General features: G+C 42.8%; 5 protein-coding genes across 7 annotated transcripts; 2 read left to right on the top strand and 3 right to left on the bottom strand.

The window, feature by feature from the left end:
- The first annotated feature begins 363 nt into the window (after positions 1–363).
- Positions 364–5,589, top strand: pnp4b (purine nucleoside phosphorylase 4b). Its single transcript, XM_030371017.1, has 7 exons — positions 364–594; positions 1,709–1,887; positions 2,438–2,541; positions 2,932–3,107; positions 3,616–3,806; positions 4,295–4,374; positions 4,820–5,589. Exons 1-7 carry the CDS (start codon positions 572–574, stop codon positions 4,949–4,951), a joined length of 885 nt encoding a protein of 294 aa, XP_030226877.1. The 5' UTR covers positions 364–571; the 3' UTR covers positions 4,952–5,589.
- Positions 5,590–5,737: 148 nt separating this feature from the next.
- decr1 (2,4-dienoyl CoA reductase 1, mitochondrial) lies at positions 5,738–11,316 on the bottom strand. 2 transcript variants are annotated; one of them, XM_030371014.1, is made up of 10 exons: positions 11,251–11,316; positions 9,526–9,707; positions 9,069–9,126; positions 8,881–8,967; positions 8,252–8,399; positions 7,860–7,959; positions 7,213–7,285; positions 6,682–6,828; positions 6,510–6,572; positions 5,738–6,033 (listed from the first exon to the last, which is right to left on the bottom strand). In XM_030371014.1, the coding sequence occupies exons 1-10, from the start codon at positions 11,299–11,301 to the stop codon at positions 5,971–5,973; spliced, it is 972 nt and encodes a 323-aa protein (XP_030226874.1). In that variant the 5' UTR covers positions 11,302–11,316; the 3' UTR covers positions 5,738–5,970. The 2 variants fall into 2 exon arrangements, with proteins under 2 accessions (XP_030226874.1, XP_030226873.1); XM_030371013.1 differs by lacking the exon at positions 11,251–11,316 and adding an exon at positions 10,320–10,620.
- On the top strand, positions 10,867–13,072 carry pmvk (phosphomevalonate kinase). The gene is made up of 5 exons (XM_030371021.1): positions 10,867–11,055; positions 11,306–11,369; positions 11,896–12,048; positions 12,128–12,257; positions 12,692–13,072. Exons 1-5 carry the CDS (start codon positions 10,967–10,969, stop codon positions 12,838–12,840), a joined length of 585 nt encoding a protein of 194 aa, XP_030226881.1. The 5' UTR covers positions 10,867–10,966; the 3' UTR covers positions 12,841–13,072.
- A 280-nt stretch (positions 13,073–13,352) lies between these two features.
- On the bottom strand, positions 13,353–19,711 carry LOC115554335 (tropomyosin alpha-3 chain-like). Of its 2 annotated transcripts, none has more exons than XM_030371018.1 (9): positions 19,584–19,711; positions 18,773–18,952; positions 16,944–17,077; positions 15,687–15,804; positions 15,534–15,604; positions 15,066–15,141; positions 14,718–14,780; positions 14,266–14,335; positions 13,353–13,876 (listed from the first exon to the last, which is right to left on the bottom strand). In XM_030371018.1, the coding sequence occupies exons 2-9, from the start codon at positions 18,902–18,904 to the stop codon at positions 13,794–13,796; spliced, it is 747 nt and encodes a 248-aa protein (XP_030226878.1). In that variant the 5' UTR covers positions 18,905–18,952; positions 19,584–19,711; the 3' UTR covers positions 13,353–13,793. The 2 variants fall into 2 exon arrangements, with proteins under 2 accessions (XP_030226878.1, XP_030226879.1); XM_030371019.1 differs by having other exon boundaries at positions 19,513–19,602.
- polr3glb (RNA polymerase III subunit GL b) lies at positions 18,783–25,609 on the bottom strand. The gene is made up of 10 exons (XM_030371020.1): positions 25,524–25,609; positions 25,322–25,357; positions 24,371–24,501; positions 23,861–23,990; positions 22,914–22,982; positions 22,426–22,482; positions 22,083–22,168; positions 21,683–21,808; positions 20,346–20,439; positions 18,783–18,952 (listed from the first exon to the last, which is right to left on the bottom strand). The coding sequence occupies exons 3-9, from the start codon at positions 24,488–24,490 to the stop codon at positions 20,353–20,355; spliced, it is 675 nt and encodes a 224-aa protein (XP_030226880.1). The 5' UTR covers positions 24,491–24,501; positions 25,322–25,357; positions 25,524–25,609; the 3' UTR covers positions 18,783–18,952; positions 20,346–20,352.
- Between the last annotated feature and the right edge of the window lie 1,175 nt (positions 25,610–26,784).

Consider the following 26,784-nt stretch of genomic DNA (forward strand, 5'->3'; position numbering starts at 1 on the left):
GGGTGTGTATTTGTGTGTGTGTGTGTGTGTGTGTGTGTGTGTGTGTGTGTGTGTGTGTGTGTGTGTGTGTGTGTGTGTGTGTGTGTGTGTGTGTGTGTGTGTGTGTATATAATATTATAAAATCCATGTGCACACATCAAACCTTTAGTAGAAACTCTTTGACCAAACAACAGAAAGGAAAACATGAATTCACTTAAGGTGATAATAAGGTTATGATCACTTCATGATCACGGCATGATAATGCAGCATCTGGTACACTGAGCATAACCTTTAACCTCTGAGCAAAGAGGAGGAACCACAGTGTTTACATAAAACTACCGCCTCTCTTTAAGCCAATGACGTTGTCTCCCTCTCTAGGTAATACTCTTCCCTCTCTCTTTATCTATGAGTTATTCTCTCTCTCTCTCTTTATGTCTTAGAGATAGTCTCTCTATCTAGGTGAAGGTCTCTCGCTCCCTGCCAAGGTGATAGTCTCTCTATTTAGGTGAAAGTCTCTCTTTCTGTCGAGGGGATAGTTTCGCGCTCGCTCCTTGTAGTCTTCCCTCTCCTGCCTGAATTTCGGAGTTGAAGCATGCATAGCAAAGGAAGCTCATGGTACAGTCTGTTTCTCTATCTGTCTCTGTTGGTGTATTGGTCTACCCATATACATGTAGCTTAGTGTGATATTATAAAACCATGCTTTGTGTATGTTATTTATCGTCAAGAGTTAGTAGATATAAGTTCTCATTGTATACAAATGCTGTTAGGCAATTAAAAAAAATGAAAAAGTAAATAAATAATTATTCTGAGATCAATAAAAGAAATTCATGGTGTGAAACACATTTAGTCAGACTATGATATGTTATTTATACTAATACTGGATGGGTACCCCAGATTCGATGGAAGTACTAATATTGTTAAGGAAATTCATCCAGGGCTATTTTGGTTATTTTATTTAACCTCATTTACTCGTTTGGTTTGTCTTGTTGAGGTTAAACACCTAATTTGCAAGAGAGACCTGATAGCAAAAAGAAAAGTATTTACAGACAAATGACATGAAAGAGCATAACATGGACAGGTTTATCCACTTTGCAGCAAAACAGGTAGCCTACACAAACCATCATCTTTTTCAGTCAATGTTTAACTATTGATTTAAACACAAAGAAACAAGCTCCCACGGTCAAGCCGGTTTAGAAGGGTTCCGAGGTCAGACCTATTTGCCTACGTCTAGTCTAGACCAGTGATTCTCAAATGGAGTCTGTTGACCCCCATTTTTGCTGACTTTTTAATCGCTTTTTGTCTGCAGGACCTCAATATTTAATAAAGCTCCTGCATAATTTATGAATAGATATATGTTTATATGTATAGAGTTAAAATGATAGATTTTGTAATATTATCATCTCCAAACTTGCCTGTTGCTTTATCCTGACAGGGCTAAACAAAGACGATGTGGAGAGGATCGTGAGAGGAAAGATATAGTATAGATCTTTCAAAGGATCTATACTATAAATCGAACTATAAATACAAGTAAATAAATTAATCACAAAAGTAATAAAAGAATAATATAGTATTTTGTAATATATTATATATAGTTGGTTCGATGGGTTGAATTCAGGTTGCAAACTAGACCACTTCCAAAAATGGTAACACAGAAGATCTGTATTTATATTAGGGTGTCCTCAAGAGTGCTCACTTATTGAAATTGGGCTTCACTGGTTTTATGTTTCAGTTCGAATTGCTGTTCCTTTGAGGACTACAAGCTAACGACAGAGTGGCTGTTGAACCAAACCAGCCACCGTCCCAAAGTTGCAGTGATCTGTGGCTCTGGTCTGGGCCTGCTGGCTAACGCTGTGAACAACAGGCAGAGCTTCCGCTATGAAGACATCCCCAACTTCCCCGTCAGTACAAGTAAGATACCGGTACAGATATCCTATCTGTACAATTGATAGGTAAGATATTTGCACAGGTATAAGTACCGGTTACATAACTGTACATCTCTTTAAAAGAGCATTTAGCTAAACTTTCTTTGAGGTTCCCCCTTTTAATAGTTTTTTTTTTCTCTGAAGCACTTTGAGATTCTTGAATATAAAGTGCATTATAAATAAAATGTATTATTATTATTATTATTATTATTATTATTATTATTATTATTATATAGAGTAAAAGCACTGGTGAGTACAGGTATTTTACCTTCACAGTTAGGATACATGTACAGCTTAGCACAGGTAGGATACAAAACCACCTAATAAAACCCGATAAAACTACATCCTGTATTAAAGGATCAATGTAAAACACCTATGTGTATTCACCCTCATCAATGAATGTGTACTGTCTTCCTTCATACATTAATTGGCGTCTATGCTATATTTGCACTTTATTAACACTGTACACAGTGATAGTATGAGTACTGTAGGTCTAAAATATGCATGTTTATCAGAGGATTTCTTCTGTGTTGCAGTACCGGGCCATGAGGGCTGCCTGGTGTTTGGAACCATAAAGGACCAGTGCTGTGTGTTCATGCAGGGCCGGGTTCATCTCTATGAAGGCTACTCTCTGTGTAAGGTAATGTCTTCTTCTCTATCTCTCACCTTCTCTCCAACACTCACCTCTCTATCTCTCACCTTCACTCTATCGCTCATCTTATCGCTCACACTTCTCTGACATCACAGTGTGTCTCTAGTGACATCACACAGTGGCGTATCTGATCTCATGCTCCAGGAGACATCACAGTGTTGTGTACCTGATCTCGTGCTCCATGAGACATCACAGCGTTGTGTATCTGATCTCATGCTCCAGGTGAAATCACAGTGATCTGTATCTGATCTCAGGCTCCAGGTGGCATCACAGCGTTGTGTATCTGATCTCATGCTCCAGGTGAAATCACAGTGATCTGTATCTGATCTCAGGCTCCAGGTGGCATCACAGCGTTGTGTATCTGATCTCATGCTCCAGGTGACCTTCCCAGTGCGGATCTTCAAGCTCTTGGGTGTTGAGACCCTGGTGGTGACCAACGCCTCCGGAGGTATCTGTCAAGACTATAAAGTTGGAGACATCATGGTCATCAAAGACCACATCAACCTGCCTGGCTTTGCTGGACAACACCCTCTCTGTGGGCCGAATGATGAACGGTATATATCATGAAATCATACTAATAACAATAGGTATATAAAACAATAATCCTAAACATTATCAACCCTATCAGGGTCCTCTGATGTGGTGAGATAATTAGAAAAGAATGTTTTCTTTTACAGAAAGAGGCATTGATGGATAGATAGAGAGATGAATGATGGATGTTGAATCGATGGACAGGTAGATTAACGGATGGATCGAACGGATGAAGAATGGATAGAAACCAACATGGATGGATAGACAGAATGGAAAACAAATGGCTAGAGAGATAGATGGATGGATGGATGGATGGATAGACTGCATGATTAAAGGCCAGAGGGGTCGGTGGATAAAAACAAACAGAAAATCACACATTCTAACGTTAGCTAAAGATTGGTCAACACTCCAGCGAGGAAAGATAGTGTGGGACGCCTCCAGTAAATGCATTTTCTGCGGTCAAAGTCAACAATGTCCTTTATCATGAAGTCCTCCAGTCTCCTCCACAACACAGTGTGTTCCCTCTGCTAGGTTTGGGGTCCGGTTCCCCTGCATGTCCGACGCCTACAGTAAAGACCTGCGGCGGCTGGCCCTGGACATCAGCTCTGAGATGGGCTGCAGTGACTTTGTCAGGGAGGGGGTTTACTGCATGGTGAGCGGGCCCAACTTTGAGACCATCGCTGAGGCCCGCATGCTGCAGGTCCTGGGCTGTGACGCCGTCGGTGAGCTATGACATCACACTACCACTGCATTACGTCATGTCGGTGAGCTATGACATCACACAACCATTGCATTACGTCATGTCGGTGAGCTATGACATCACACAACCATTGCATTGCATCATGTCGGTGAGCTATGACATCACACTACCATTACATTACGTCATGTCGGTGAGCTATGACATCACACAATGATTACAATACATCATGTCGGTGAGCTATGACATCACACAATGACATCGTGCTGCTCAGAGATAGGACCTAACCCAACGACGAGTTGGACAGATATCACAAAACGACATCATCAGTTTGTAAAATATGACACACCATTACATTACATCATGCTGGTGAGATATGACAGGTCCAAATGACAACCCCTACAACTAACAGGGAATCCATGCCTCCTGCCCATGCTACTTGTCCAACCCTTAAGCAGTGCCTCCTTACATGATACATAGACTAATTAAAGTGTTATGCAATTTCTTCATCAGGTATGAGCACAGTTCCAGAGGTGACTGTAGCCAAGCACTGTGGCATTCGAGTGTTTGGCCTTTCTCTGATAACTAATAAGGTAAGTACATCTCTGATAACTATGAAGTATTTACATCTCAGATAACCAATGAGGGTCTGACTCCCTGTGGTCACTGAAGATCCCATGTCATTCATCTCAAGGGTCAGGGGCTAACCCTAGTGTCCTGGCCTAATCCACAACCTGGCTCTTGTACATGTCCACATAATGAGACAGAAAGACAGTAGTTGTAATTCTGCCAGACAGTATTGTGTGTGGTTCTACTAAAGACAGTATGTGTAGTTCTGCTATAGACAGTATTGTATGTGTTGTTCTACTATAGACAGTATTGTGTATGTGTTGTTCTACTAAAAACCGTATGTGTAGTTCTACTATAGACTGTATGTGTAGTTCTGCTATAGACAGTATTGTATATGTGTAGTTCTACTATAGAACGTAGGTGTACTTCTGCTATAGACAGTGTTGTGTATGTGTTGTTCTACTGCAGGTGTCTCTGGACTACAGCAGGGAGGAAATGGTGAACCACGAGGACGTTCTGCTGACCGGTAAGATGAGAGCCGAGTTTCTGCAAAAGCTGGTCGCCACTCTGATAATACGCTGCAACCATCAGGAACAATAGCGCCTCAGACCACAGCCCCGGGACCCAGAACACCACCCAAACCCCCACCCAACCTGGACCAAGAACACCACCCATAACCCCCCCCAACCTGAACCAAGAACACCACCCACAACCCCACCCAACCTAGACCAAGAACACCACCCATAACCCCACCCAACCTGAACCAAGAACACCACCCGTAACCCCACCCAACCTGAACCGAGAACACCACCCATAACCCCACCCAACCTGAACCAAGAACACCACCCGTAACCCCAACCAACCTGGACCAAGAACACCACCCATAACCCCACCCAACCTGAACCAAGAACACCACCCAACCTGAACCAAGAACACCACCAATAACACCTCTTCCCCAGGACCTAGAAGCACCCCTAAAACCACCCTTCCTGAACCACTAACCCCACCTCCCCAGACCCAATACACCATGTCCTCGGGCATAATACCCCCACCTTTAACACCACTTCGCTGGGACCCATAGAACCACTTCATCTGGAAAAATAACACCAGCATCGCTCCTGAACCAATAGCACCACCACCCCAGGACCATGAAGGCACCGGATTTACCATAGTCAAGGATAATGGCAGGGTTTTACTGTACAATATCAAAGTGGCAATGTATAAAGAGAAAAAAAATACATTTGGAGTATTTTTGTAAATATGCACCTACACACAATAAAAAAATATTTGCGGGCCTTAAAACGAGTATCAGGCTTTGCTGCCATCTGCTGGCAAAGGTATGAAATACGATTTGGCAAAAAAGGAAGATTGTATGGGAAACATTGGTCTGGTCTTGTTCATTTATTAACAAATGAATACATAGTTCGGTTACGGAGAAGGCCAATTAGACATGAGTAGTCATTCATGGAAAACAAATACATGATCCGTTGTTCATTGACAACCACACAATCCTAGTCTCTTCCAACTGGCGAGGAGAAGTCAGGGGAGAAGTCCCAGTGACCCGGCCCCCACACCTGGGGGTCTCCACATATATCCAGAGGTCTAGGTGGCTTCAGGTATCAAGAAGATCCTTTGGTTTTCCTGATCATGGCCTCCAACACACCCCACTCTTCCGGAGTCACCTGCAAAAAAACACCCAAACAGTTTGATGGTTTAGAGCGGGGGTCACCAACACAGTGCCCGCGGGCATCATGGCGCCCGCAAGGACCCCATGAGGCGCCCGCAGGCCTGTTCTAAACACAGCACTACTCATTCTTGAACAACTCTTTCCCACCTTTTTTTTCATTGTTGATAATTATTGTGAGAAATCATTAACATGACTTAATTAATTGACATGTCTTCACATAGATGAGTATCATTAATCATTAATAGTAATATATAACTAAAGGCAAACTGAGCAAATTTGTTATTTCAGAAGAGTGTAAAGAACTGGGCGCCCTTCGTCTGACTCAGTGCCCGTGAAGTAGCTCTCAGGTTCAAAGAGGTTGGTGACCCCCGGGTTAGAGCGTCAGGGTGGAACAGTGTTGGGGTGAGAGGATAGGGTGACACGGTGGAGGGCCTTGGGGTGGGATGGGTTGGGGAAGTTGGAAGGACGGACCTTCTTCAGTTCGTTGAACTCCCCGGCCATGGAGACATACTCTCCTCCGTCCATCCGGATGACCTGAGGGGACGAGGCACACACGCTTCAACTCTACGCTGCAGAGCACATACACACAGCATCGATAGACATTAAAGATCATCATGTTAACCATGGTAACCTCCCCACTCACCGCTCCAGAGACCCAGCTAGCATAGTCGCTAACGAGGTAAGCGGCCAGGTTAGCGATCTCGCCGGGGGTCCCCAGACGGCCTGCGGGGATCCGACCAAGCATCGACTTCTCAAACTGCCCCGTGGGGTCCAACCGGCTGAACGCACCCTGGAACCGTGTAGGAAACATGAGCAAACATGCGCACAAATAAGTTACACCATACAAACTTATATCCACTACAAAAGCCAAAGAACTTGAATTGGCCCTACTTATATAATCCTATTTATACGACTCCAAACAATGTTTGTGTTAACTTATTGCCAGGACAAGAACATGCATTGTTAGGGTTTCCACTACTGGTTGCTGTCCGTACAGCCTATGCGAACAACACACCAATATTCTGTACGTTTCAAGTATGTCAACGCTTGTAGTCCATCCCGAGGAGCTGTGTGTGAGCCGCTATGCGTCAGCAGTGCTCCTCATGTTCCTAGTCTGTGATTGGCTGAAGCCTGAGCGGTACCATAGTTGTACTCGTTGAAGACTGCGCTCTACCTTCGTTTTGATTGGTCCAGGCTGGATGACGTTGAACCTCATCCCGTAGCGCCCCCACTCAGCAGCCAGTGACCTGGAACACAGTTAAACTGGTAACACTGGTATATACCTGCTACACTGGCCTTCACACTGGTTTATACTGGCCTATACTGATTACAGTAGGAACTCTGGTTAATAGTAGTTAATACAGATTATAATGGCTTTTATTGGGTTATACTGCTTAATACTATGTGTATACTCGTTAATACTGATTACAAAGCATTATACAAGTTTATACTGATAACACTGGTTTAAACTGCTTCCACTGGTGTATACTGGTTAGAACTTGTTAGGCTTTGTAAACGTTCCAGTATCCAGTATTAAACTTGTTTGAACGTTTACAAAGGCTAACACAGGTTTATACTGGTTACACTGATTCATACTGATTTCAATGGCTTGTACTGATTCCACTGGTTTATAGTGATAATATGGTAAATACTGGTTACACTGGCTTATTATAATTAGACGGGTTTATACTGGTTACACTGGCTTATAATGGTTACTCTTGTATATACTTACAACACTGGCTAATATTGGTTACAATGGTTTAAAGTTATTATATGGGTACAAGTATGGTTCCAATCCGTTGGGTTAACAAAACGACTGACTTGCAGAGTGTTTCGACTCCAGACTTCGCGGCTGCGCTTGGAACCACAAAACCAGAACCGGACTCTGCATAGATGGTAGTGATGGCCAGGAAAGCAGCTCCTATATACACACACACACAAACACACACACAAACGTATAATTAATATTCTCTCACACGCGCACACGCACTCACACACAAACGTATAATTAATATTCTCACACACGCGCACTCGCACACAAACACACATATAGTTCATATTCAGACACACACACACAAACGTATAATTAATATTCTCTCACACGCGCACACGCCCTCACACACAAACACATGTGTAATTCATATTCACACACACACACACAATTAATATCCACCCAAACAAACGCACACACAAGCAGGGTAAACCAGCCCGACCTTTGCCCTCCTGGATGAGCCGTTTGCCCACCTCCAGGGTGACGTAGGCGGTCCCGTTGAGGACGATGTCGGTGATGGTCCTCCAGGCGTTGGCTGACAGACGCTCGGAAGGAGACACAAAGTTCCCGGCTGCGTTGTTTATGATCACCTGGAAGCACGCCGGAGAGCCAAGGTGAACCTCATGTGAACACTGACGTCATCGAACCAGACGATGATGTCATCAGATCAAACAATGACGTCATCGAACCAAACGATGATGTCATCGGACTAAACGACGATGTCATCAGATCAAACGATGATGTCATCGGACTAAACGATGATGTCATTAGATCAAACAATTATATTAATAATAATAATAGATCCGTTTTTTATAGCGCTTTTTTTTCATCATTAGATTACATAATTTCGCATTAGATCAAACGATGATGTCATTAGATCAAACGATGATGTAGTGCGATTAAACTGATCTAATAGCTCTGTTATGACATCTAGAAAAAATGGAGTTGTGATTTATACATACACAAGGATCATATCAGAGGGGACCAGATCAGATTAAATCAGAACCCCAATTAACCAGATTAAAACCAGCCAGGTCAGAATAGAGCAGATTAGATGGGACCAGTTCGTACATCTGGAAGACCGGCGAGCTCCACCAGCTTGTCCACACAAGCGGCCACAGCCGCGGGGTCCCGGACGTCGCACTGGAGGGCCCGGACCTGTTGAGAGCGTCGGGGTCAGAGGTCAGAGCGGAGCTACAAGCCACCGCTCAATGCGACGGACATCGGACAGGAACACAGGAGATAAGGCAGAAACACACCTGGTTTCCCGTTTGAGAGGTGATCTCTTCTGCCGTCTTCTGCAAGACATCCAGCTTCCTGAAATACAGGCCGGACCGCGTAGAGCAGGGGTACGGTAGTTACAGAGTCATATATAGTCCGTACAGTAGTTAGTCCTACAAAGCACAGTTTCAGTCGAAGATAGTCTACTCTATAGTAAGTCTTACATCCTCCATAGCACAGGTACTCAAACATAGCCCTTATTTAGTCATACCTAATCCACAGTTACAGTCATACATAGACCATAGTTACAGTCATACATAGTCCATAGTTAGTCACACATAGTCCATAGTTACAGTCACACATAGTCCATAGTTACAGTCACACATAGTCCATGGTTACATTCATACATAGTCCGTAGTTACAGTCATACATAGTCACAGTCATACATAGTCCATAGTTAGTCATACGTATCCCATAGCTCCAGCCCCGGCTCACCTGCTGGCGATGAAGCACTGCGCTCCCAGGCCGGACAGCGTGGTGGTCATGGCGCGGCCCAGACCCGTGCCCCCCCCGGTGATCAGAGCCACCTTGTTGTTGAAGCTCCCGGGGAGCAACATGGCTCCTTCACAGGCGGGGAAGTGCCCTCCATCCTTCTGGCTCAGAGCACGACTCCAGGGCTGCAACGACAGCAGAGACACAACGTTTAGCCAACGAACGTCTGGCCTATCAAATGCATTGGACTGTCGGTCCATTTACTCACTTATGCGTTCATTTACAGTTGGAAGCCAAGTCAAAGCCCGTTACTGCTAGTTTAATCTTCTAGGGTTAAACCTTAACCTACCCCTGACACACATTTCAGTTATGACATGTCTCAGTTGTCACAGTCTATCCCCTACCTACTACATAATGACCGGTCTGTGTTTTAACTGTCTAACCCCTAGTTGCCCTTTAAGGACCTGTCTCTGTTACAGACACAGGTCCTTAAGCGGCAGGTAGGGGTTACACAGTGACGTTTCTGTATCCACTGTCTAACCCCTACCTGCTCCTTGAGGACCAGTCTCTTTATTCACTGTCTTACCCCTACCAGCTCCTTATGACTTTTTTCTGTAGTCCAACCTGCTCCTTAAGGAGCTGTTACTGAATAAACTGCCTTACCCCTACCTACTCCTTGAGGACCTGTCTCTTTATTCACTATCTAACCCCTACGTGCTCATTATTGGTCAGTCTCCGGATTCATTGCAAGTCGCCACTGGAAGACAACTAAATAGTACATAAATGTAAGGTCTTACCCTAGCTTGCAGGATCCATCGTTGAGGTAGGAACATGTTTTTACCGAGAGAAGATAAACATGATGCAGCCATGTCTTCAATGAACTTTCACCGAGTTTCGCCTTACAATGTTTGAAAGTAATGTTTCCAAGTATGTTTTGTTTAACTTAAAGCTTGCACATATGTAAGTTGGGCTTTTAATTCTAGTGTCTACATTCAAGAAACAAATACAGTCGAAAACAAATGAAAAATCATTACATATGTACAAAAGCTGAACACGCCTTCTATTCAATTACAATGGTTTGGTCCATTATTCACATGCCCCTCATGAAAATTACAATGGTTTGGTCGAGTGTGTGGCGATTATCACATGTTAACGTAAACCTAGTAATATAATACACACAAAAAAAGACCGTGTCTGTTTACTTTTCCCGGTGACTATTATACATATATTTTGATTACATTTGTTTCATTTATGTCCATTCATAAACAACTATTAATACAAATAAAATAACTTGACAATATTAGAGTGAATAATAATTTCCTCTTATCCCAAACTCCCTGTATTACGGTAACGTCACAATCAGCTCATCGATTGGCACAATAAACCGAACATGCTGTGGCTCGACAAAACTACAATTAAGTAGTTATACACCTGAATAAAGACAATGGCTTCAGCAGAACCCAAAATTATTCTAGTGTTCAGTGGGAAACGCAAATCCGGCAAAGATTATGTGACGGATTTCATTCTGAAAAGGTAAATGTTTAGCATTGTATACGTCCAGTCCTATAGCACAACCTACTGTCAGTTCACTCCCTCTATACAGACCTATATATATATATATCTGACAGTATTGTATCGGCCGTTATCAGTTTTAGACATATGGATATCTAGATAGATGCGTGTGTGTTTGTAACAAATTAGACTCAAATAATGTTTCCAAGATCTTACCTGCTGCCCCTTTGAATGGTGAGGTTTGACTAACCTAGTTCTCTGACCCATGAAGGCTAGGGTCGGAGATCTGCTGCATCCTGCGTCTCTCTGGCCCGCTGAAAAAGCAGTACGCTCAGGTAATCCTCACCCTCTCACCTAAAACCTTACCCTCACACTGACTTCCCCCCACACACACCTTACCCTCACTTTTTTATCACTCACATAAAGCCTCTTGCTCCACAACATTAGTTTTGGGATGATGTTAAACTCGGGGTAAGTTATAGTTCCTGTGTGGTATGATGTTAAACTCTGGGTTAGTTGTGGTTCCTTTGTGGTACGAGGTTGAACTCTGGGTTAGTTCTAGTTCCTGTGTGGTGTGAGGTTAAAGTTAAGGTTATTTGTGGTTCCTGTGTGTTAAGATTTTAAATTCTATGGAGCTTGTGTGGTACGACATTAAAGGTACGTTGAGTTGGGGCTCCTGTATGGTATGATGTTTAAATTCTGTGGATCTTCTGTGGTATGACACTAAAGGTACGTTATTTGTGGTTCCTTTGTGGGATGCTATTAACTATTGCGGAAGGGTTTGTTTTGGTTCCTGTGTGCCGTTTCAAAGTCAGGCGTCAGTTGGTCTCCTATCCTGAAGAGTTCTAATTTGAATTTCAGGACCACGGACTGGACTACAGCGAGCTGCTGGCCGCAGGGGGCTACAAGGAGACACACCGCGCTGACATGATCGCCTGGGGCGAGCAGCAGAGGCGCCAAGACCCGGGCTTCTTCTGTCGCCTAGCAACAGAGGCAGCCCAGCAGCCCGTCTGGGTACGGGGTTAACCAATAATCTAAACATACACACGTACACACATCAAATGTAATACGACCCCACATGTGGTGTGTTCAGATTGTGAGTGACGCGCGGCGGCGTTCGGACCTGCGGTGGTTCCAGACAGAGTATCCGAGTCAGACGCGCTGCGTTAGGGTCCAGGCTTCAGAGGAAACACGAGCGGACCGCGGCTGGCGCTTCACAGCAGGTGAGGTCCACGTTTAACGGCCAGTAACACTCTGCTCATGCTCCCGCGACTCCTAGCTTTACTCATGCTCCCTCTCCTTCTAGCTCTAGAGACTCATGCTCCCTCTCCTTCTACTCCTTCTTCCTCTCCTTCTAGCTCTAGAGACTCATGCTCCCTCTCCTTCTAGCTCTAGACTCATGCTCCCTCTCCTTCTAGCTATAACGATTCATGCTCCCTCTCCTTCTACTCCTTCTTCCTCTCCTTCTAGCTCTAGACGTATGCTCCCTCTCCTTCTAGCTACAAAGACGTATGCTCCCTCTCCTTCTAGCTCTAAAGACTTATGCTCCCTCTCCTTCTGGCTTTAGACTTATGCTCCTTCTAGTCCTAGAGACTCATGCTCTCACTCCTTCTAGCCCAAAAGACTCATGTTTAACATCCTTAACATCTCTCTGCAGGGATAGATGATGCAGAGTCAGAGTGTGGATTGGACGGGGAGCAGTTCGACTGGATCATCACCAATGAGGCAGAGGCTCCAGCCTTAGAAGAGCAGCTTGAGAACATTTTACAACTCGCCTCACATGCAGCAGGACCGCACAACTCCTGAAGCCTCCGTCAGAAACGTCCAGCCCACCACAGCCGCAGAAGACACTGTTGAAAACATTCGGCTGCGTTGCACAAATGCTTCGTCAGAACCTTTGTGCCTTCTTTTAGCCCTCCAGTTCCTTGAGCATGACAAGACAATAATAGTCCTAACTGGACATCGAGTGCCTGAAACCTTTCCGTCACTTTATAATGCAAAGAATAAAGTTTCCTTCATAAGGTTTATTTACCCAGAATAATCCATCCATGTAGGTGTTGGGAGGATGGGACGGTTAGGGTAAAGCTTTGAGAGATGGTTATAATAATGAGATTATGGCTAGGTTAAGGTAAAGTTTAGAGACTAATGGTTTCAGGGTTAAAGGTTAGACTTTGGGTTTGGGGAAAGGTTAGCGGGTTAGATTTGGGACGGTTGGGAGGATTCATATTGGGTACAGTTTAGTTTAATTATCTACAAGGAATGAAGGGGACGAGTGTGCAAAGATGTGCTCACATTAAATAATGACACCACTAATGAAATGCTATTAAATGTGGCCCTTTATTTTTAAAAATCCTGCATTAATTACAATAACATCACAGCAAGAAACTGCAAATACTGGGAGAGAATTGTCATCTGTCAGAACTTACATGATCTACTTCTTTTAATTGTTATGTTTCCAATGATCACTTTATTTGCTGCAAAAATAGACTTAAATTCTATCATTAAGAGATCCTTTGACCCAAGGCTTTTCGTTGGCCCCTCCCATTACTGCAGTGGAATGTGTTGCAATTGGCCGATCACCTTTCCCCGCATTGGCTAACACTCAGCTCCTTGGCTGTATTGGCTAGATCTTTACGTCCGTCACAGACCTGGACAGGCTATTGGCAGGATGGGGTTAACAGTGAGACTGGAACACTGTGGAGGAATGTATGAGGAGGAGGAATGAAGGAGGAGGAGGAGGAGGAGGAGGAGGTCAGGCCCTAGCAGCTGTTGAGGTCCTCCAGCGTCTGGTCCAGGGTTGCCTGAAGCTTTTTGTTGGAGTCCTTGGCGGCAGACAGAGCATCTAGAGGGTTCAACAGAGCATTGAGCGAGTTAAAACAGTTTTTTCTTTATAAACCCAGGTCGCCATTATCAACCTTTATGTGGTTCTCAACTCCTAATAACTCCTCATCACTGAGGTAATCGATAGTGGACATTGGTATTGGCTGTCACTGTGTATATAATAAGGTCCTGCTAATATAAAGACATCACTGTTTATAATAACTATTCGGCTTTGACTGCCATGCGGTAAACATCAGGCGCCTTTCCCCCCTCCCTATGCCGTACCATATTTCAATCAGTCCATAACCGTACAAGGGAGCGCACCGAACCAAAAGCGTCATCCCGTACGGGAGGTTATAGTACCGGGAACCATTACACCCCCGCCGAGTGGAAAGTGAAAGGAAGACTTACCCTCGAGCTCATCGATGCTCTTCTCTAGTTTGATGATGGACCTCTCTGAGAACTCGGCCCGGGTTTCAGCCTGAGACAGGAAGTCAATAGTTAGCACACTATTGGAGTGAGTGGGTGAGACAGGGAGAAATAGATGAATAGCCTAAACAAACAACGATCTAGCCTTATATTGTGCGGACAGCGTTGAAACTAGTAGGGGAATCGCCATAGTTAATATAAGGGGTTGTGATATGTGCAAAAAATAAACAGATATTTTGACGAAGATGTTAGGATACAACTGCACAGGGCCATGTTAACAAAAGCCCCCCCATGTTCCCGTACCACATTGCGATTAAACATTGACTTCCAGTGCCGACTTCTCTCGAGATTAATAAGACATTTCGTGAGTTCCACGCTGCCAGCCTTTAGTTAGTAGGTGGATTATCACAATGGTGAACCTGAGGGGATCTCACCTCTTTCAGTTTGTCACTCAGGTTCCTGATCTCTTCCTCATAGCGGTCTTCTTTCTGGGAATACTGGAGAGACCGAATGGTTAAACAAAGGGTTAGACAAGGGTTAGATACTATTAGGAAGAATAGCCAAATGGAGGCTTAAATCAAGTCATAATATGGTCTGTGTTCAATCATATATTATATATTATTTGAAAACTTTACATAACTTTGTAGTGCATCACATTATTCCGGCCATCCATGAAATGTATGCACCCCCCCTAGACACACGCATACTAATTTGACTGGAAGGAGGTATAGCCCCACCTTCATTAAGTGATTGACAGGAGGTAAAAGGGGAGTGGCTCCTACCTTCTCTTCAGATGCCTGCTTGCTCTTTAATGACTGGTCGAAACCTCTCATCTGGTCTTCCATTTCCCGGAGCTTCCTAGGGACAGACAGGAGGGGTCTCAGAGGGAGTGGCGCTCAGCTATATTTATAACTAATTAATGCCCGAGTACTTTTAGAGATTCAGAGAGGCCGACGGATACAGAGGGAGAGACGTGACGCGGCGAGAGAGACATACAGAGACAAAGCAAGCCCGGGACATGCAGAGATACAAAGAGACATGCAGAGATAGAGAGACGTACGGGGACATACAGAGACATCGCAGTGCCCATATTAAAGATACCCGATGTGATTCATTGATTACACTGATTTAAAATAAAAAATAAAAAATAAAATCTACCATTGTGCAATTACGATGGATGAATGACGCACAGAAAAACACAGAGAGACTGAGACATGGAGCGATACAGAGAGAGGGCACGGGTCACTCACCCCTCTGCCACCTCGGCCCTGTCCTCCGTGCGCTCCAGCTCTCCCTCCAGCACCACCAGTTTGCGGGCGACCTAACACAGAAACAACGTTAGAGCAGGCAGCCAGACAATGTATGCGCGTTTGCATCCATGGCGACCGGCGGCGGGAACTCACCTCCTCATATTTGCGGTCGGCCTCCTCTGCGATGTGTTTGGCCTCCTTCAACTGCACCTCCTGAATCTCCATCTTCTCCTCATCCTTCAAGGCGCGGTTCTCGATCACTTTCATACCCCTGGGGATGCACGGAGAACCCCACGAGTCAGCAGCTGGCCACGTAGCCAGACACACAGCTAGCCTGGTTTAGGTTTGTTTGTGTTTGTGTTGGCACACTGAAAGTTAACCAGACGTTTTGTGAACAACTAGTGAAAAAAGCGATGACATCTTTCAAAATGTAGCACATTACCATCTTTTGCTATTCAAGGAATCATTTGAAATGTTTGGTTCATCCAAAATCTGTTTTAAATCAGGCCGAAATGTGATCTCTTGGTCTGGTTTAAAAACATTGAAATGGCTGCAAAATACGATCATTATGAACTAGGGCTGGGCGATAAAGGAATCAATAACGGGCTTAACACAAATGATTATCGCCTCCAATTGTTTGGACGCGTTAACACAGAGGAGCGGTACCTTGGTGTCGGATGCAACTAGCAATTACCCGATCACGGGACCCAAAGACTTGTATTGTTCACGAGACGGGCCGTCATTATGTTCCCTCACTGAGACAACTAATGCTTGCCCTGCATATAACGTACTTCCTCTTTAGGTCATCCTGACTCTCAATAAAGGAAGACTACACTTAGCCATAAACAAATAGCCTGTTTCATTGCTCTCTGTTATAGAAATGATCAACCTGCATCTCACTGGAGATGTGGGTTTTCGTTTTTTTAAATTTGTGGATTTAAGAGTAGTCCTATACTTTGTCATTATTCAAGCATCCCCATGTTAGCTGTAGCTATTGAAGTATCGATAACCTCGGGGGACAAGGCTTTAAAGTTCTAACCGCTACATCAACTGAAGCATTGACGTGAAAGGTTGATATTTGAGGGATCATGTCTCGCACAATTACAGATCCTTTAAATATTTTAGCCCTGGTAAATCGGACTAAATGTTAAAACAAGATACGAATACATGAAAAGACCAGCTGATTGCGAACGGCTGTGCGCCGGACTGCAATTACTTACTGGGTTGAGAAGCGCCACGGAGAAATGTGAACCCAATTTAAAAAAAAATTAAAGCCTAATTTAAAATGACTGATGACTTCAGCCAAAACAATTTTTTCACTTCAAAGATCTAAACGACTAGCATGTCTGGTGCAGACGAGAAAGTAAAGCAACAGCTAGTGGACGCATGGCGACCACCCCCAGTATGTACCGTTCGCTCTCATCAGATGACTTCTCGGCCTCCTCCAGCTTGTGCAGGGCGGTGGACAGTCTCTCCTGGGCCCGGTCCAGGTCCTCCTCGAGGAGCTGGACGCGCCTGCCCAGGGATGACACCTCAGACTCGGCCTGGAGACACAAGGTACAGACACGATGACACAACATATACACACGCTACCGTCTTAACGTGCGAGACTCAGCCCCACTCCTCTGTTAGCCATGCAGAATTGAAATGACTCAATAGCAATGTTCTGTCCTCTCTCGCTGACTGTGCAACTGTGTGATGCAAACGGGTGTAGCTCATCTGGCTGGGTGGTTTGAGTGGGAGGGGTTAAGGGAGTGTCGAAACTAAGATTCCTCAAACCCCAGAGAGAGCTTTGGGCTGGCCAGCATTTTTATAAATGTTTTTTCTATTTTTTATTAAAAAAAAACAATTTAAATGATAACACTAGCATTGACTACAGATATGTCAAGGTTGTTTTAAGTGACGAGTTCCATATTTACGGCTACTTTATATTTGATGTAAAGCGTATATAAATGAATAAATACAGGTCAACTTCCTCTTATGCTTAATTTCCCCTTTTATCATGTTTTCATGCCAAGTCAAATGGTAATTATCCTGCTCCAAAAACGGAAAAAAAATTCTCATTACTGAGAGTAGGTATGAATGCCTTCGTTAGCTTAATTTCCCCTTTTATCATGTTTTTATGCCAAGTCAAATTGTAATTATCCTGCTCCAAAAACGGAAAAAAAATTCTCATTACTGAGAGTAGGTATGAATGCCTTCGTTAGTCCCAGATACTACTTTAAGCTGTGAGAAAGTTTATGGTTAATGCTCCTCCTAGGAGTAATTCTGAGAGGCTTGATAACAACGGGCACTCGTCAAAGAGACAACACGGCTGTATAAAGGACACGGTTATTCAAATTTTATATGGAGAATCAATGGGTCATCCAATGTCAAATCAAGTGACATTTAACTCTCAATGTCACAAACACATTTGTGTACGTTTATCAGAGAATGTGTTCCAGCAAATCAATGCTTATAAATCTTACATTGGGTCAGACAGAGGACAGGCCATCCACCTACTCAAACACTCTTGTTTTAACACTTTGTTTTATGATGCACGTTTCCCTTCTGTACAGTTTTAACATCACTTTATGGTTATTTGATATTCGTGAAGTCCAATTTTCATTAATATTGGCATTGAACCCATTACCTTGCACCTTGTAACTCTTGCTTCGATACATTTTTCTAACTTACTAATTCAATAAATATTGATATTAAATTGTGAACAGTGCAAAATTTAAATACAAATAGCCTGGAAAATGTTCATACGTCAGAGGCCTCCCAAACCGACATTATCATTTTACTTTGAACATGACCAAGTAAACGAAATACTGCTGGCCCCAAAAGGACCAGAAAGTCGACTGCTGCTGCTATGCGGACTAGAGAGGAGACAGCTGATCAAATGTATACATTTATATATATTCATCCAATATGGAGTCCTTAAAAAGTGCTTGGCTGAGGCTTAGCCGTCTGCTCACACGCATAGACGACAAACAGCACAAGCCAACTAACTTCAGTCTGCCAACTAAAGCCTCTTATCAAACTAAACAACTACCAGCATCTGCTCTCAGAACTCCTTATCCTTGGTCGTGGTTGCTGGTCATTACCAGGGCCAAATAAATCCACTATTTCCTCGGGAAAATCTCCTAGAAAAGCACACAATTAAAGACCATTGTGCAGGGCAAATTGGTACAGTCATAAAGCGCAATATACAGAGTAGTAAATAAAACAGGTATATAGCGGGACACGTCCTTCACCTGTTCTCTGGTGCGCTTCTCTTCCTCCACCCGTCTCTGGAGACTCTCGGCTCGCTCCTCCGCATCGTCCGCTTGTTGCTGCAACACTCGGATCTTCCGCTTCACCGCCTCCACGCTATTCACTCCAGACATTTTAGATGTTGTTTAAGAGCAGTTGGGTTTTGTGTTCGGTCAGCGTCTCTGAAAAAAAGAGAGTCATGTCAGTAGTCATCATCATACGACCTCACCTAGATGTGATTCCAACATGTTAGCACAATGTGACTACAACATTTCCCGAACCAACGCCCAGTTCAGGACTAATGCACCACGACCCTTCATGCGCTGCCCGGACCATTAGGATTTGTCCACAATCTAAATAAAATGTTATATTACTGCGAATAGTTGACGCTTTTGTCGATACTGTATCGGTTCTACAAAGTTTCGTGTACATTAAAGCATTACCAAGGACTGCATACCAACGATAAAGATTTATATTAGCCAAAGCATGCTAGCTACTGGATAGCAAGCGAAACGGTGTCACCGGCTATTTTTACTCGGGTACAAATATATTTCCCTCAAGAGATTACAGATGAAATACCCCAAAAAATAAGATTTTGACTTTGTACGGCTGAATAAAAAACTTTGCGTAATGTCGACTACGGAAACTTCAAAGTCTACAACTGCGATCTACCGACATGTCCCTCTCTATGTGCCACTTTATATACCAATACATAAGATATAAAATGTTCTGACTAATTTACCTTATATTTAAACCCTATATTCCTTATATATGTTAAATGTATACTAAGAACCAGATAAGAACCTTAAATACCTCGTCCGCCTTGCTTCCGTATTTCAATCACTTCCGCTTAACTCCACCCTACATCAACTTCCGCTTTACTTAAGCCTCCACACACTGATAAAGTTTTTTCAATCTTTTCCAAGCTATTAAGAGCATCTATGCTATTTATTTTATCCAAGTTTACCAGACCTAAATATAGCACCGCAATAAATGACCACAATGGTACCTGTCGTAAATTACTCTTGTATTTACCCGCAATAAATGACCCCGTTATTCCAAGATAGGGCTTGTAAATCACGTCACTAACAATTACCGCCGCAAAGGAGCGTTCTAGTATCTTGATATTAATGGTTTTGGTCTTTGTTTAGTGATTAATCGCGAAATAATTTGGCATTATGGGGAAAAATTACTGTCTTTAAAACAGGCAAAGCGTTTCTCATGCGTGGCGTGCCAAATCAAAGCTTTTAACTAGGTGACGGTATGTTTATGTAAAGGCTTTTTAGTACTATAAGACCCTTGAGTACTCTCAATATGGGGGAACATCGGCAAAAAACAACAACATGATGCATAGTGTACAAGCTCTATAGGGTAAGGTTAAGCTAAGACTAATGAATATACAGGACTCCATAGGGGTAAGGCTAAGGGCTAACATCCAGGCTGTCACCCTAGAATCAACTGATAAAAAGACACACAGACACTTTCTCTAAAAGGCTTGCTTTAAAAAAATATTAAAAGAGTACACACAGACGATAAAAAGTGTTGTGAACCAGGAGTAACCCAAGAGACATGTACATGTTGGTCAGTAGACAGCCTCATCCAGGTTTTCATCGCTGTCACCTCCATTGTCTTCTCCGTTGTCAAAGTAGGACATGATGTAGTCCGTTCCCTGGAGACACAATATTATGATGTATTGTATAGTACCTATTAGAGTGTTTAGTGTTGTTAAAGTGTTGACCTATTTCAGCACTTTCAGGAAAACTTCTGGATCCTTCCTCCTGGAACCTATTTTCTTATAATTTTGGGTCAAAGGGATTAATGTTGACAACAATCTCTGAAATCGGTCGCATGACTTCTCCTTGAGGGAAACTTTTTTGGCATCAGTTTATTTTGCTGTGTGGATCCCTTCAATAATGAGGCAAAACAAACTTTAAGACGATGATTATCGACAGTGCGCTATTGCCCCAAAGTTATACATTGAAGCCTGTTTCTCAATACTAAAGGGCTGATTATAGTACCACGTTCATGCAACGCAAGGGGGTTAAGGACCCATTACGTCCGTGCGGACCCTCCTTGCGTCCACCGCAATGGCCGGACGTGCGCCTCCCAAAACCTGTAACCTTCCATTGAGGCGACGCCGCAGCGAGGGCTGTGATTGGTCCGCTCACTAGAACCATAAAGGTTCACGACTGCGTCAAAGCGTCTGAATGGTCATTGCGTTGCGTGAATGTGGAAAACATAATCAGCCCATAACCCAATGCTAACCGTAACCCGAAAATAGTTGTCCGCATTAGTCCCTTAGACCTAAAATATTTGGAAAATAGGGTCCAGGTTGAGCTGTCAAGAAGTTTTCCTTAAATACACAATACATATTAGGATATATATATATATATATATATATATATATATATATATATATATATATATATATAGTTATATATATACATGTAGCATCATACTTATACTTCAAAGCTAGGGTAGGATATTTGGCGGAACCAGCCAGAGTAAGCTAGATTTAAAAAAGTATCAAACCGAAAAAAATGCCCACCCCTTCCTTGAGGCCACCCTGCCTACGCCGCTCCCCTTAAACACGTGACTAGTTTGCTTACTATAGCAACAGGTCTGCTTAGCCATGTGGAAGACTGCTTGTGCGCAATGATTGCACGGGTGGAGTGGGTCAGGTAGCCGATTAGGTAGCTCGAAGGACATGTAAGCCATTCTATCACTGCGTTTTTTTGTTGGGAGCTTTTGATTTGTTGATTGCGATCGGGATGTAAAACACCTGGAACAAATATATTGCCTACGCAACCTAAAACCATATATATTAGAACATTTATGTATGTATTAATAATTGGATACACCTAACTCAACCCCTATCCCTGAGTGATATGATACATTTGCATGCATGTCACCTCCTCAAGCTCCTCCTCTTCGTACTCCTCCTCTCCTTCTGTCCCCTCCTCCTCCTTCTGTTTCTTCTTCGTCTCGTCCTCGTCCTCATCCTCTGAGCTGCCGGCCTTCTCACCCTTCTCGAGCGCCTTGAATAGAAACATACATCCCATAATAATAATCAGGGAAGGAACCCCACTTCTCAATGGCAGAAAAAATAGGGAAGGAGGGAGCATAGACATTTTTGGGGGCCTAATGTTTGCATATAACTGTTGGGGCCGTTTAACATTTGACCATTTAATGGATGATCGGTAGATCATCAATGAAAGGATTAGAGGGTTTATAGGCAGATAGGGATGCAATTGTTACATCCCTATTATATACAGTTATTGGTAGAAATAATATAATTTTAAAAGGATTTACCTCCAGCTTTAACAGTACATCTTCTTTCTTACTGAGGTTGTGATTGGCTGAACTTCTGTCCATGCGATCAACAGGAAGAGAAACCCCTGCAGAAGGTATTGGACAAACGTGAATGTAAACACATCAATAAAGATCCTATATTGATAATGCAATGACAGCAGAGATTTACTATGATCCAATAGAAACAGAAATAGATATAGAAGAAAGGTTTTAGCTTGCATCAGAGCTCCCTGATATGAAAAACAAATCTGTCATTCCAATGTAGATGCTAGCTGACTTTACCGGGTAGAATGCCTGAGTAGTTACAGCCCTTTATATTATGTATATGTATAGTTGTACTTACTATTCTCCACAGGCTTTCGGACTCTGATACGAAGTTCTTTAGGCAGCCGACTCCAGTCTTACACACACACACACACACACACACACACACACACACACACACACACACACACACACACACACACACACACACACACACACACACACACACACACACACACACACACACACACACACACACACACAAACATTTGAAAGGTAAATAGTGGTACATACTACAAAAGTTGACATAGAAATCGTGCTGTGTCAGTGAGATTTCCAGGGTAATGTTTGTATATATTTATTTTACATAATAAATATATAATATATATAATATTTATTTATTTATATTTTTTCGAGGGTCTATAAATGTGCGTGAAACATTTTGGAAGTATTGTTTTTATATTGCATTATAGCACAAGCCAAATTGGAAAAGAAGAAATAATAAAGTGAATATAGTAATTGTATACTCATAGTAATACAGGAGTCGTATAGAAGTAGTAGTAATACCTGGCTTCCAGTCTATCACGTTGTCCGCAGGTTCCCCACTGTGGTACTTATCAGAGTAGCGCTCCACGTCTGAAACACAGAAATATTAAGTATTCTTAAAGTATTCCTCTTTATTACAGCAGTATTCATAGTATATTACTGAAGTACTCATAATACTTGAAGCAGCAGTCACATTATTCATTTTCATGACTGCAGTACTCTCAGTATATTACTACAATACTCACAGTAATTAACTGCAATATTCTGAGTATATAACTGCAGTATTCACAGTATATTACAGTAACAAACAATCTTCTTTTATGGATGAAGGTGCTCCACCTATATTGATACATCTATAAATCTGTCTCCCTATTTACCTGTCTGTCTGTGTGGCTTCCTCTCTGACTGTGTGTCTTCCGGTCTGTGTCTGCCCGCCTTTGTCTAGCTGTGTAGAGACCCCGTCCACACAAAGCCGATTTTTTGGTGAAACCGCATAAGTCTTGTCCGTTTCGGCCGACCGTTCAGACGGAGCCGGCGAATCCGGTGCCCGAAACCGCACATTTCTGAAACCGCACATTTCTGAAACCACCCTCGGAGGTGGTTTCAAATCTATCCGGACCTATGCGGTTTCGTGTTGGGATTCGTGTGGACGCCTGAAACGCATACGATGACGTCGTTAGCCCCCCACCAGCTGGGGGACGTCAGAGTTGCGTTTAATTTTTTTTATTTATTATTTTATTTGTATTCTTTTTGTAGCTTTAAATAAAGCCCCTTGATCCATTTAATTACTAACTGTGCATTTAAAAGTATTTCTGATCAATGTAAAAGGTTGAATCTCCTCGTGACTGAATGTTTGTATACAGCGCGCAGGCTTGATGCGCTCCACTTTTTTCTGCGGAGAACCAGCGCCTTTGTCTACTGTCTGTCTTTTATTACCCGTCTGTGTGTCTACCCGTCTGTGTGTGTACCTGTCTTGGGAGCCGCAGGTCTGATATAGAAGGGCAGGGTTTTCATGGCTCCTCTGAACTCTTGTTTCAGAGCCTGCATGTACTCGGCCTCCTCGCCTGTCGCCAGGGGAACCGGCTTGTGTTCCATTGGCTGCAACCCAAAATGAGGATCAATCAGACATGGAATCATGGCGTCTACACATTGTATTATCATAGCTGAGAATTATCATAGCTGATCATTATTATGGCTGATCATTGTCATAGCTGATCATTACTATGGCTGATCATTATCATAGCTGATCATTATCATACAGGTTTTAATCATGGATATAAGCATAAAGTGGGAAGTGCCCTAAGCCTGTGATTGCATTGGTAATAGCCCAGTCCACGTACTGGGAATAGACCCATTTATGTACTGGGAACAGACACCTCTACATACTGGGAACAGACACCTCTACATACTGGGAATGGACTCATCGGCGTAATTGGAACAGACCCCTCTACATACTGGGAATAGACCCATCTACGTACTGGGAACAGAGGTGTTGGTTGCAGGATGGATGGAGGGAGCCCTTCTCCCTTGGCGAAGCCCATAGCCTCGATGCTGAAGGTCAGGTTCGAGCGTCCCCGACCGCGGCCGCGACCCGCCATGCCGCACCCCTCTTGGGAAAAAGCAGAATGTCAGTACTGACGCTATTATACTGTCTGTTGCTATTATACCGTCTGTTATTGTAAAACTGTCTGCTACTGTCAGTACTTTACTATCATACTGTCGGTTACAATCAATCTTTCTGTAACTATTATACTGTCCGTTACTGTCTGTTTCATACTATCTTTTCCTGTTACGGTCAGTACTGTCTGGTCAATAAGTACTATATATTTGTTTCATACTCTCTGGAACTATCATACTGTACATTACTGTTAATCTGTCTGCTACTGTCAGTACTTTACTATCATACTGTCGGTTACAATCAATCTTTCTGTAACTATTATACTGTCCGTTACTGTCTGTTTCATACTATCTTTTCCTGTTACGGTCAGTACTGTCTGGTCAATAAGTACTATATATTTGTTTCATACTCTCTGGAACTATCATACTGTACATTACTGTTAATCTGTCTGCTACTGTCAGTAAAAGTTATAGTTTATGCTACAGTAATACTGTATTTTACTACTGTCTGTTACGGTCAGTATTTTCCACCGTCCACTGCGCTAAACATGTTATGTGAGAGCATGCATCTTGACTTATAATACATATAATGTTACTGTTTTATTATATTGCTGAAGATCTTGTCCAACCCAAAGTTTGCAAACAATAGTGACTTCAGCAGCCCTGTTAAAAAGTAATTGGTTTCCTCATATCTCCAGCCACTTAGCGAGGTCGTTTACGTTACACATCTCAACGGGTAATAACATGCATATAAAGACGAAGAATAATTATATATTAATATAAATAGTAACAATAAGAATAATGGTATTTACCTTTGCTAGCTGTTGCTAATCAGTTCGATCCAACCGCTAAAAAGAACACACAACTTTATAATCCCATCATAATTATGTCTTAAGACAGTAATATCTTACATCACAGTAAAACCAGTTGAGCAGTAATATTTTAGAATTGCAATGAAACCAGTTAAACAGTAATATATCGCCAATACAACAAGAGTACTGAAACGGTACAAACCTTGCAAAATAAATCTAACAAAAAGACGACTATATTGTTGTTTATACGCATGGTTCCTGATATATGAATATGTGTGTTATTCTGCCCCCTGTTGGTACGGAGTCCCACGACACCATCTCTACATGTAGTCGATCCATAATGTTAACGGCTTCAATCCATATAATTCATGAAGAGATTCGGGGGTCGGTATGCAGTGACATAATGAGTAATTATTTTTAGTTAAGAAGCTGTCGAGGATTTCAGAATGTGTATGGGTCATTATTAGGGAGATCTTTTATTTATTTTTTGCAATTTTATAGACTTTTTCTAGAATACCTATTTGTTTATATTCAGGAAAAATCTATGTGACTCGCTATTACATCTCTCTCTTTCTCTCGCTCTCTATCTCTCTTCTCTCTCTCTGCCTCTCTCCACCTATCTCTATCACCATCGCTCTCTGCATCTCTCTCTCTCCCGCTCTCTCTCCCTCTGTCTGCGTGTGCATGTGTGTTAGGAAGCACGTGTTGTCGTAGGAACGCGTCTGTCGGAATCTAGCGAACCAGTTGCCATAGAAACTGTGTTCTATAATAGCAACAGTCACTATATACCCCCTAAAAAAACCTACCTTGAGGAATTTTGTGAGGGCTACTGACTTATAATAATAGTATTGACAATAATAATAATAATAATAATAATAATAATAATAATAATACTATTACTAATAATAATAATAATAATGCGAAGAATAAAAACAACTAGTAATAATAGTAATGATATTGTTAATTTAATAATAACAATTATAATAACATTTAAATAAATACGTAGGATAATTATAATTATCAGTATATTATTATTACACATAAACACACACGCACACACATGCAGACGCACACACACACACACACACACACACACACACACACACACACACACACACACACACACACACACACACACACACACACACACACACACACACACACACGCACGCACGCACACAACCGCGCGTACTTTCACACATACACGCACACGCACTTCAAACCTGCCAGTCAAACATTCCGATTATCATTGCCGTTCTCCGCGAGCTCCTTGTGAATTCAGTGAGTGGGCGCGAGAGAGCGTCTGATCCAGCGGCTCCGCCCCCGCACGCGCGGGCACGCAGACACACACACACACACACACACACACACACACACACACACACACACACACACACACACACACACACGAACGCACACACACACACACACACACACACACACACACACACACACACACACAC

The sequence above is a fragment of the Gadus morhua genome, chromosome 11 (genome assembly GCF_902167405.1).
Source record: "Gadus morhua chromosome 11, gadMor3.0, whole genome shotgun sequence".
Lineage (NCBI taxonomy): Eukaryota > Metazoa > Chordata > Actinopteri > Gadiformes > Gadidae > Gadus > Gadus morhua.